The sequence below is a fragment of the Coregonus clupeaformis genome, chromosome 12 (genome assembly GCF_020615455.1).
Source record: "Coregonus clupeaformis isolate EN_2021a chromosome 12, ASM2061545v1, whole genome shotgun sequence".
Lineage (NCBI taxonomy): Eukaryota > Metazoa > Chordata > Actinopteri > Salmoniformes > Salmonidae > Coregonus > Coregonus clupeaformis.
The window spans coordinates 12,390,687-12,403,460 of NC_059203.1; the positions used below are offsets into that span (position 1 = coordinate 12,390,687).

A 12,774-nucleotide genomic window follows, 5' to 3' on the forward strand; every position below is an offset into this window, starting at 1 on the left:
TGGATATAGATACTTTTGTACCCATTTCCTCCAGCATCTTCACAATGTCCTTTGCTATTGTTCTGGGATTGATTTGCACTTTTCGCACCAAAGTACATTCATCTCTAGGAGACAGAACGCGTCTCCTTCCTGAGCGGTATGACGGCTGCGTGGTCCCATGTTGTTTATACTTGCGTACTATTGTTTGTACACATGAACGTGGTACCTTCAGGCGTTTAGAAATTGCACCCAAGGATGAACCCGACTTGTGGAGGTCTTGGCTGATTTCATTTGATTTTCCCATGATGTCAAGCAAAGAGGCACTGAGTTTGAAGGTAGGCCTTGAAATACATACACAGGTACACCTCCAATTGACTCAAATGATGTCAGTTAGCCTATCAGAAGCTTCTAAAGCCATGACATCATTTTCTGGAATTTTCCAAGCTTTAAAGGCACAGTCAACTTAGTGTATGTAAACTTCTGACCCACTGGAATTGTGATACAGTGAATTATAAGTGAAATAATCTGTCTGTAAACAATTGTTGGAAAAGTTACTTGTGTCATGCACAAAGTAGATGTCCTAACCAACTTGCCAAAACTGTAGTTTGTTAACAAGAAATGTGTGGAGTGGTTGAAAAACGAGTTTTAATGACTCCAACCTAAGTGTATGTAAACTTCCGACTTCAACTGTATGTGTTATTTCATAGTTGTGATGTCTTCACTATTATTCTACAATGTAGAAAATAGTACAAATAAAGAAAAACACTGGAATGAGTAGGTGTTTCCAAACTTTTGACTGGTACTGTATATATCATATTTATGGGAGTGGCAGCAACGGTTTATAGGGGAAACCCTGACACTACTCTACTGTTCTGTGCTGTACTCAACTGGGGCCTCATTTATCAACCATGTGTAAATGTCTTACTGAATTCTGGCGTCCTGGAGATTCTAGGATTTGCATGTGTCACAAATTATTGGGATTTATCAAACTGGCGCACGCAACATATACGCATGTTTTCATTGATATAGCAGAGCCATATTATTGTAATGACCCGGTATTGTATTCTGTGTTCGTGGGTGTGTTATCTTTCTCATGGGTGCTAGCAGGGGTTAAATATGCCAGGACAGACGGATAGGTTGGGGGGGTATGATGGGTAATCCCGCGGGGTTTTGAAATGCATAAATAGGGGCTACTGTCTCATCACTATTTTTTTTTCGATTCAGGCTCTTGATCTGCTCCTATGAGTCTGCCACTTAACTTTACAGGGTCAGGTGGTGACTGCTGTAGAGGAGCTGGAGAGCCACATGGCGGAAGTTAAATTGTCAGTCAGCAAGATGGCAGAACTGGCGGGGTTTCCTTCGCACCGCTCGACCAGAGCAGATGTCACGGTGATGGGGATGTCAACGTCACCAGGTGCGGAAATGGCTGGGCCTGCTTATGTAAACAAAGATGGCAGCGCCCTATTGCCATTAGCCACGGTAGCGGCTAAACTACCGAAGTTCAATGGACAAGGTAAATGGGAAGTCAATTCGAGTTGTTGGCTAGAGCCGGGAGGTGGTCTGACAAGACGAAAGCGTTACAGCTTGCCCTGAGCCTGGCAGAGGAGGCGTCGGAATGCCTGCTAACGCTAGCCCCGGATGAGAGGGGCGACTACGGTGCGCTAGTGGAGACATTGGGGGGCCGTTTCGGCAGCGACGCGCAGCCCAACATGCTGTGGATTGAACGAGTTGGGCTATTTAGTCAAGACTGCTTCGCTTGTCATTGAGAATGGCTCCAGGCAACGTCGCAGTGTCAGCTCAACTCCCATTGTCTGCTGGGGTTGTGGCCAGCCTGGCCACATTCAGAAGGAGTGTGGCAGATTCTCCCTTCACCAGGGAAATTACAGCGGGTTCTTGCGCAGGGGTCAGCGCGGGCCCCCCCGTCCCCGAACCCACAGTAAGCAGAAGAGGGTGAGGACCTGCTCCCCCAGGGTGTAGCTGCCGCCGCGTTTCCTAGTCCGGTTGTTGTGGTGGGACGTACCACCATGGGGGGACTTCTGCAATGTCATCGTCAAGGTAGAGGGTGTGGAATGTTCTGCCCTGGTCGACACGGGCTCTACAGTAACCCTGGCATACTACCTGTTGGGGTGCGGGTGGAGCCGACCCTTGTCCCGCTGTGGACTGTCACGGGGGAGCTAGCCCCCATGTTAGGGAAGGGTCAGCTGTCTGTCACTGTGGGGGGGGTGGGGATGAACTGTGGGGTGTCTGTTGTGGGTAGCAGCGGTGCAGGACTCCTGTATACTGGGAATGGACTTTTTGAAAAACTGTGGGGCTCAGTTGGACATAGCTTCGGGCGTTTTGAGGCTGTCGGGGGGCCCACAGTGGGGATGTCACCTTTGGGAGGGCCAGCGGGGGGCCAGGGCTGTCCCTCCGTCTTCCTCCAAGCTTGCCGAAACTCCACCGGTCGTCCCGGCTGCTCCCTTGGTCGTTGTGCCATCCCAGCAGCTGTCTCCGGCGGCGACGGCCTTCACTCCCCATAACGGTGCAAGCACAGGCAGCCCAGTAGCCCAAAACACACTGGCTTCACTGGGGGGTATGATGGGTAATCCCGCTGGATTTTGAAATGCATAAATAGGGGCTACTGTCTCATCTCTCTTTTTTTCGATTTGGGGTCTTGATCTGCTCCTATGAGTCTGCCACTTAACTTTACATTGTGTATTTGTGTACGTTCGGAATTTAGTGGCGTGGGCTGTGGCCTGAACAATTGCCCACTTTAGGAATGAACCTGTGTTCTGCCCTGCACATCTGGTGTCTATCTCTTTTTCCTTTATGAACCAGCCCGTTTCATTACAATATATTTATGCGGTCGTGAACGAGCGCTACAAACCCACCTAGAAAACGCCCTCCATTCACCTTTTATGGTAACAAAAACTACCTTATTTGCTGTATAATTTGGAGATGTTGGAACTGAGCCATGATAGTTCCTAAAAGAAAGTGCAATGGCAAATTTGATCACATTTCTTTAGATGTGTGGGCACAATGTGACTTTTCCAAACTAAAAATGCATGCAGCCTAGTGAGTGCCAAACACTGTCCGCGCATTCTGCAAGACTGATTGTCCTCTCTAACAATTTAAAAGTAAATGCTGCAGCCCACACTTCTATGTAAAATACTAATTGTTGTTCAATATTATGTTTATCAATACATGATTGTGTTTCTATCTCCTGCCTTGGTATAGGCTCTGAAATTAAATAGGCTAGGCTATGATTTTCGCGCTCCTAATCCTATCGTACAGCAATACTGGAGCCTACCTATACTGTCACATAGGCTACTGTCAAGGCTACTGGTCTATTTACTTTAGAGCATGCTTCACTACTGAATAAGCGAATGAACATTTGTTGTGTAGACGGAATTATTTAAACCAATTATGTCAGCAAAGGAGACACATCCTGCAATGTGATTATGATTCAGGCCTATATAATAAAAGTAAAATAAACATACTGTATTAGACGACATGTTGCTATTCGATCTCCTTACCATCAGCAAATGCATCTGTTTTATCATTAGGCCTACATTTTAATGTTTTTATTAGCTTCTCACTATCATAATTACTGTGCATCAAACACCTCCCATTTCCCCCAAACGAACAATAAGCCTATGTGCTTGCAATAGAGTTGATCAACCTTGTAGAAGTTGTGCACACGCATGGTTTGAGATTTGAGTGGAGATATGTGCACTTTCCCTTCATGTTCAAAATGGATAACTACCAACCTTTGCGGGAAAACTGGAGCATGCAAGGTTCAGAGTATTTGTTTGTGTCCATACACCATTGATAAATGAGGCCCCTGAGCTCTACTGTTCTTGTTGTACTTTGATGTCCAAATTTGTGAAACATAGACTATGATTGGTTCAGATTTGGTCCGGTCCAGACTAACCAAATTTGGTCTTGGCTGGGGGCAGAGCTCATTAAAATAATTGCCAGTGTGTAGAATAATACCCAAATATGCAAAGGAGGATATTGCATGTTTGTACCTTAGTGTACCTATTTAGTATACATCACCATGAAGAGGATGACATTCATATCCATAATTATCAATTTCTGTGTTTTCCAGATCAGGGACCCATGAGAAATTCCGTTACCGCAATTCCGTTATCGGGTGTAAATCCACTTCACTTACTGTAGTTCAATAACCAAAATAGATTTTTTCAAAGTCAATGTGTCATGTCATAGCTGACACACCATTCTTTCTGCAGACATCGTTGAATCTTAATTCAGAGCAGACATTTAACAGAGTTTTTGCCAAACGTAGACACGTAAAAAAACGGAGGGACATTTTACAAAAATTCTGTTACCAAACTTTGCATCTGCACAATTCTTCCAGTAAATGTGTTTTTGTAAAATGTTCTGTGTAAATTGTTTAAAATAGTCATTTTGCATAGAGTTGTATGGTTTGTTAAACTTTGAAATCAATGTTTTTTGTTTGGCATACATTTTAAGTGAAATATCTCAGCCCAAGTGAGTCTCAGCGCAATTCCGTTACGGTGGAATTGCCCTGATTCAAAGGATGTATCTGTTTTCAGCAGCTTTGGGGCTTAGATTTTCTATGTCTTTATGACAACCATCTGAAAGGCATTATACGGTAGTGAATAAAGTACAATTGGATGTTGAGATGAAGGTGAAATGATGTAATGGTGAAGGTACATTTATTTTATGATGAAGGTGAATTTATGGTTTATGTCTACTCACCTCCTGCATGGATTCCACCAAGGACTCCAGCTGCTCTCGTCTGTTTAGCTCCTCTTCCCATCTACAACACATAACACATGGAGGGTCAGTTAACTGCACTTACATTTACTTACATTTGAAATACAAAGTAGCCTAATCTTCATGACTAATGTTCAAACATAGACGTCAAACAGTGTCAATGTTCTGGCCTAATGCTTCTAAAAATGTTAGGCATAACCGTGTTCATGGAGCTCTCAACTAGCCTTAGTATTGTTTAATAAGCCATATAGGCCTTTGAGGTATATCAGTGTGAACAGAATGTCACAGTTAGTAAAGACATTATATGGTCGGTGTCTCCCCGTCCCAGCCTTGACCTTAACCTTCACTGTAACCTGAACTCTGTCTCCCACTACTGCCCTATACACTTCCCACTGTGTCTTTGATTACAACCAAGGACAGGAGGTTCCATACAATATACTGTATGTATATCCCCTAGAAAAACAAATGATCAGTAAGTCTTTGCTACAAATTGCTTGAGGTTCCTCCAGATTGCACCTCTGTTGTAGGTTTACAAAAGAGATTCCATGACGTTGACAGCATGTCTCAATTGATATAATGTCTTGGCAGCTTAAAACGGCATCTATCTACCAGAGTCTCATCATTACATGGGATTCAGTGGCTAACATCAACTGAATAAACATTCCTTCCATCCTATTCACAGAAGGGGAATAACTGAGCATGTGTTGTATCTATTGTTGCTACAGCTTGGGCAAGAACTTTAAAATGAATGTCAGTATATCTGAACTCTAAAGAGATTAATACCATTGTATTAAAGATTTTAAAATATTTAACTAGTCAGAAATATGAATGTGGTTACTCAAGAAAATCTTCAGAGTTATTGTTTGTTTAAACCAACTCCTTACAGGAATAGTCAGACGAGACCATGATAAATATGAGAGTATATGAACTAGCTGACTCTCTCACAGTCCCAACCGTTACTCATAGCCTATGGTTAGTAGGGAATTTGTCTCTCAGTTGACAGGTCATATCACTCTTCTTGGTTACCACAGCATGCCAGTAGACTGGTGTAGAAATATAAATAGTGCCGCACTGGGTTATAAGCCACTTTTAGCCTCTATTACATTCACATGACATAACAGGCAGTTATAGCACAGGCATGGTCAGTATCTCCAAACTAGACTCTGACTGCTAAATTGTCTAAGGATAGAAAAAGAGGACATACTGAGGCACTGCATGATTCCCTAAACAGAGTGGAAAGTTAAAGAATGGACAGTAAAGTCATTCATCAGTATGAGGTAAGCCACAGTATCAGACAGCAAATGTGACTAAACCACTTAATGGGCTATGAAAAAATAATATGGTAATTTCCCCCCTATCCCTTCCGTCGGCTAACTCTCACGCCTCGCTCCACCAATGTGAGACGGGGTGGGGGATGTGACCAAAACACCAAAGAATGCTGGCACATTTTGTCTGGCCATGCCCTCACCATAGCAACAGGACCAGAGACAGAAATACTCAAGTAAAAATAATTCCACCACATAGTGAAATACTTTTTTCAGATCTCCTCGCTTGCTCTAAAAGCTATTTTTCTAGAATTCGCTATTGAATGTAGAGTAAACAACATACAATACATCACTAGAGTGTCTTTATCTGACAAACCTCGCTTTGTTGCTTTTCGGAATCCACTAAATGTAGGCGACACTGTCTTATTAGCAAGAGAGAAGTATCCCTGGCTGGGCGGACTCCAACTCACATGTGATTGAAGTGTTGTTCTAAAAATGCTGGAACTGCTGCTTTACTGTGTCCAAGAGCAGGATGTTTCCCAAGTAACACAAAGGTCATTGGAGTTCACAACTGCATCACATCCACCCTCTGCAGACAGAGGAAAACAGTCTGTCACAGCGTCTGTATGTGCTCCTCATCACTTACAATCTACAGTGCCTTCAGAAAGTATTCATACCGCTAGACTTTTTCCAAATTTTGCTGTGTTACAGCCTGAATTCAAAATGGATTAAATCAATAAAAACAATTTCACCCATCTACACACAATACCCGATAATAACAAAGTGAAAACATGTTTATAGACATTTTTGCACATTTATTTAAAATGAAATACAGAAATATCTCATTTATATAAGTATTCACACCCCTGAGTCAAAACATTTTAGAATCACCTTTGGCAGCAATTACCGATGTGAGTCTTTCTGGGTAAGTCTCTAAGAGCGTTGAACAATATTTGCACATTATTCAAAAAATAAAAAAATAAAGCTCTGTCAAGTTGGTTTAGCTCATTGCTAGACAGCCATTTCTAAGTCTTGCCATAGATTTTCAAGTCGATTTAAATCAAAACTGTAACTAGGCCAATCAGGAACATTCCATGTCGTCTTGGTAAGCATATTTGGCCTAGTGTTTGAGGTTTTTGTCTTGCTGAAAGGTGAATTTGTCTCCCAGTGTCTGTTGGAAAGCAGACTGAACCAGGTTTTCCTCTAGGATTTTGGCTGTGCTTAGCTCTATTCCATTTATTTTTATCCTAAGAAACTCCCTAGTCCTTGCCGATGACAAGCATACCCATAACATGATGCAGCAACCAACATGCTTGAAAATATAAAGAGTGGTACTAAGTGATGTGTTGTGTTGAATTTGCCCCAAACATTTTTAGGACAAAAAGTACACTTATTTGCAGTTTTACTTTAGTGCCTTATTGCACAGGATGCATGTTTTGGAATATTTGTATTCTGTACAATATTCAATATTTTCACTCTGTAATTTAAGTTAGTATTGTGGAATAACTACAATGTTGTTGATCCATCCTAAGTTTTCTCCTATCACAGATATTAAACTCTGTAACTGTTTTAAAGTCACCATCCCTGAGTGGTGAAATCCCTGAGTGGATTCCATCTTCTCCGGCAACTGAGTTAGGAAGGACGCCTGTATCTTTGTAGTGACTAGGTGTATTGATTGATACACCATCCAAAGTGTACTGATTACTTCACCATGCTCAAAGGGATATTCAATGTCTGTTTTGTTTTTTTTTAAACACATCTACCACTAGGTGCCCTTCTTTGTGAGGCACTGGAAAACCTCCCTGGTCTTTGTGATTTAATCTGTGTTTGAAATTCACTACTTGACTGAGGGACCTTACATATATTTTGTGTGGGGTGCAGAGATGAGGTAGTCATTCAAAAATCATGTTAAACACTATTATTGCACACAGAGTGAGTCCATGCAACTTATTATGCAACTTGTTAAGCACATTTTTATTCCTGAACTTTTTTATGTATGGATATGCTATATTCCTGAATTCAATAACCAGCTGACTGGCTTTCTTGATATCTATAGAATTCTCTCTGGTAAGCAATCTGGTTTCTGCTCTGGTTATGGATGTGTCACTGCAACCTTAAAGGTCCTAAATGATATCACTATTGCCCTTGATTCTAAGCAATGTTGTGCTGCTATTTTTATTGACTTGGCCAAAGCTTTTGATACGGTAAACCATTCCATTCTTGTGGGCCGGCTAAGGAGTACTGGTGTCTCTGAAGGGTCTTTGGCCTGGTTTGTTTACTACCTCTCTCAAAGAGTGCAGTGTATAAAGTCAGAACATCTGCTGTCTCAGCCACTGCCTGTCACCAAGGGAGTACCCCAAGGCTCGATCCTAGGCCCCACGCTCTTCTCAATAATTTTTAAATAAAAAAGTAAAATAAAACAACAACAACTAAAAAGTGTTGAGAAAAAAAGAGCAATATAGAGCAAAATAAAATAACAGTACAGGCCGGGCCGGGCTGGCGACGCGCACCACTGGCTTGGTGCGAGGAGCAGGAACAGGCCTGGCCGGGCTGGCGACGCGCACCACTGGCTTGTTGCGAGGAGCAGGAACAGGCCGGGCCGGACTGACGACGCGCACCACTGGCTTGGTGTGAGGAGCAGGAACAGGCCGCGCAGGGCTGGCGATGCGCACCACTGGATTGGTGCGAGGAGCAGTAACAGGCCGGGCCGGACTGGCGACGCGCACCACTGGCTTGGTGCGAGGAGCAGGAACGGGCTGGACCGGACTGTGAAGGCGGACTGGAGGTCTGGAGTGGAGAGCTGGCACAACCCGTCCTGGCTGGCTGCCCACTTTCGCACTACACGTGCGGGGCGCTGGCACAGGACGCACTGGGCTGTGCACGCGCACTGGCGATACAGTTCGTAGAACTGGCGCAGGATATGCGGGACCGAGGAGGTGTACTGGAGATCAGGAGCGTTGAGCCGGCACACCCCGTCCTGGCTGGATGCCCATCTTCGCACGGCACGTGCGTGGTGCAAGCACAGGACGTACAGGACTGTGCCGGCGCACTGGCGACACAGTACGTAGCTCCGCATAACACGGAGCCTGCCCAGTCATACGCTTCCTTGCGTGAGTCCGGGGAGTTGGCTCTGCTCTAACCCTAGGCTCCGCCAACCACCCCGTGTGCCCCCAAAAAAATTGATTGGGGCTGCTTCTCGGGCTTCCTCCTCGACCGGCCTCCTCCGTGTTGCCGTTGCTCCTCTCCTGCCTGGGCATCTACCTTAGCCCATGGTCCTCTCCCCGCAAATATCTCTACCCATCACCACAATTTGCCCACCTGTGACATGGCTATTCGCTCCGCCTGGGCACGCTGCTTGGTCCTCGTTTGGTGGGATCTTCTGTCACGTTCGTTGAATGACGGGTCAGACCAAGGCGCAGCGTGATATACGTACATGTTTATTAAACTATTAAACACCACGGCAAAACAACAAAGGAAGCGAAACGTGAAGTCCAAGGTAGAACATACAACATACCTTACACGGAACAAGATCCCACAACTCACTAGTGCCAATAAGCTGCCTAAGTATGATCCCCAATCAGAGACAACGAGCTACAGCTGCCTCTGATTGGTAACCACACCGGCCAACATAGATCTACACATAATAGATCGAAACATAGAAAACACACAACAAAGAATATACACACCCTTGACATTGATGCTTATTTATAAAACCCTCTTAGGCCATAATCCTCCATATCTGATATACCTACTGCAGCCCTCATCCTCCACATACAACACCGTTTTGCCAGTCACATTCTGTTAAAGGTCCCCAAAGCACACACATCCCTTGGTCGCTGCTCTTTTCAGTTCGCAAACTGGACAGTTTTATCTCCATCTCTTCATTCAAAGACTTAATCATGGACACTCTTACTGAGAGTTGTGGCTGCTTCGCGTGATGTATTATTGTCTCTACCTTCTTGCCCTTTATGCTGTTGTCTGTGCCCAATAATGTTTGTACCATGTTTTGTGCTGCTACCATGTTGTGCTGCTGCCATGTTGTGTTGCTACCATGTTGTTGTCATGTTGTGTTGCTACCATGCTGTGTTGTCATGTGTTGCTGCCATGGTATGTCGTTGTCTTAGGTCTCTCTTTATGTAGTGTTGTCTCTTGTCGTGATGTGTGTTTTGTCCTATATTTTTATTTTTAATCCCAGCCCCTGTCCCTGCAGGAGGCCTTCTGCCTTTTGGTAGACCGTCATTGTAAATAAGAATTTGTTCTTAACTGACTTGCCTAGTTAAATAAAGCTTAAATAAAATAATTAGGCTTGCCATAACAAAGGGGTTGAATTCTTATTGACTCGACATTTCAGCTTTTCATTTTTAATTAATGTCTACAAATTTCTTAAAAACATTATTCCAATTTGACATTATGGGGTATTGTGTGTAGGCCAGTGACACAGTTCTAAATGTAATCAATTTTAAATTTAGGCTGTAACACAACAAAATGTGGAAAAAGAAAAGGGGTGTGAATACTTTCTGAAGGCATGGTAAGTACAGTAGTATGTCACTTCCTGATTGGGCACTATGTCATTTCCTTCACACTGTGAGCATTGTTGGAAAAGAACCCGTATGTAAGCATTTCACGCTTAGTCCCAAACAAATTAGTGTACTCAGATGCATCCCATTTCTGCCAAGCAACAGAGGAAATGGTAATGTGATAAAGTTGCTCCATCACTTCTAGGTTATAGAAAGGGTCTGGGTAGTGATAGTAGTCATGAGACCTGTCCCTGGAAACTAAGGCATCCAAATAAACATTCCACCATTCCACAGAGAGGACAGACACTACAACATGGGAGATGTATTCTGTCTTCTGCCATAACCCCGCTCTAAAAGGATTGTTGGATGAGTTTGACCTTTAGCTGGAGTCTGTGAACCGACCTGGAGTCTCCTTACAAGGACAAAGACAGCAGGAGACTATTAGCCTGTGTCATCCCATAGACATCTGTCTGTAAGAGACCAGATGCCTGTTATCTAGTCAGGCTGCTGTAACACAACCAGAGTACACTCTGGAACAATTTAATTACAAGGCAAGGCCTGCCAACGTACACTCCCTCCCAGTGCGGTATGCCTAGGGAGTTTCATTTGCACCCAAGCCGTTTAAACCTTTATTCATCACTCTGCCCCAGGAAACAGAGATTCATTACCATTAGCCAGTTTGCTACAGCAGGAAAATAATCTTGCAGCAACAGGAAATGTGAATTATTATGTGGATTATAATTAATATACATTTTTGTAGGGTTTGATAAATGTTTCGTTAGGCCAAATCAATTCTGAGAATTTTAAAAAGGAAATGACAAACTTTAGATGCCTTTTTAAAACTCAAATACACTACAAGTTTACATTTCCTGCTGTGCAGGATAATTCTCAGCAACAAAACATTGATCACATTTATACCTACAGGGGGGGTTCTACGAAGCTAACATATTAAATTGTTTTAAGATGGTCATACCATGGATCATTTAGCTATTTGATTTAGAATTTTAGGACCCCTGTAGGAATAAAAAAATATGTTTTTTGGGGGGGATAAAACATTGAATTTGACCTTACTGCTATTAGCCCATAGAAACACATTGAATAACACATTCATACATGGCAAAACAGAAACATCAAAAAATACATCAAAAGGAAGTATGGTTTGGAGTATCTGTCCTATATCTTAGAGACATTAGAAAGCTCAGGAATGTATACAAAAAATTACAGCGGAATGACCTGTATACCTTTGACGTAGAAATACCCTATTCACTTCCATAAATGTTTCAGCCCGGTACTGGGTTACCTTCAGATTAGTTTTGTGAGGCTTGTGGGCGTTGTAGAGCAAAACAACCAACATGTACATGTTCATGGGAGTCTCAGCTTTCGGATGCTACAGACATAAGTAGGCACATTGGCGGTACGAACTTCAGACGAGTCCCGTGAAGCATGTACGTGTTTGTGAGAGTCTCAGCTTTCCATAGTGGGGTCCAGTGGCGGCTCGTCCATTAGGGCATTAGGGGCGGTGCCCCACTTGTGATTGGTCAAAAAAGTATTTTTGAAACAAAATACACACTGAGGAAACAAAACATTAGGATCACCTGCTCTTTCAATGGCATAGACTGACCAGGTTAATCCAGGTGAAGGCTTGATCCCTTATTGATGTCACTTGTTAAGTCCACTTCAATTAGTGTAGATGAAGGCTAGGAGACAGGTTAAAGAGGGATTTTTAAGCCTTGAGAAAATTGAGACATGGATTGTGAATGTGTGCCATTCAGAGGGTGAATGGGAAAAACAAATAAATTAAGTGCCTTTGAACTGGGTATGGTAGTTGGTGCCAGGCGCACCGGTTTGAGTCAAGAACTGCAACACTGCTGGGTTTTTCACACTCAACAGTTTTCCATGTGTATCAAGAATGGTCCACCACCCAAAGGACATCCAGTCAACTTGTCACAACTGTGGGAAGCATTGGAGTCAACATGGGCCAGTATCCCTGTGGAACGCTTTCAACACCTTGTAGAGTCCATGACCCGCCTAATTGAGGCTATTCTGAGGGCAAAAGGAGGGAGGTGCAACTCAATATTAGGAAGGTATTCCTGATGATGTTTGGTATACTCAGTGTATTTACAGATGTCGGATCTTAACTTGATCACTCTTTTGTCGCAGAGAATTTTCCTGGTGCATCAGGAAATTCAAATGAGCCTTGTGAGTACCTGAAAAACAGCAGTTCTCTTTCCCTCCATGCGGGTGCATTTGAGTCATTGAGATCAGGGCTT

The 12,774-nt window shown here is 43.3% G+C and overlaps 1 protein-coding gene across 5 annotated transcripts in view; it reads right to left on the reverse strand.

The window, feature by feature from the left end:
* LOC121577710 (intermediate filament family orphan 2-like) overlaps window positions 1–12,774 on the reverse strand; it is a 62,309-nt gene that overhangs the window by 16,398 nt on the left and 33,137 nt on the right. For all 5 annotated transcript variants that reach the window (XM_041891526.2, XM_041891524.1, XM_041891528.1 and 2 more), the window contains exon 2: window positions 4,705–4,765. In XM_041891526.2, the coding sequence (XP_041747460.1) occupies window positions 4,705–4,765 (61 nt within the window). The remainder of the gene's footprint in view (window positions 1–4,704; window positions 4,766–12,774) is intronic.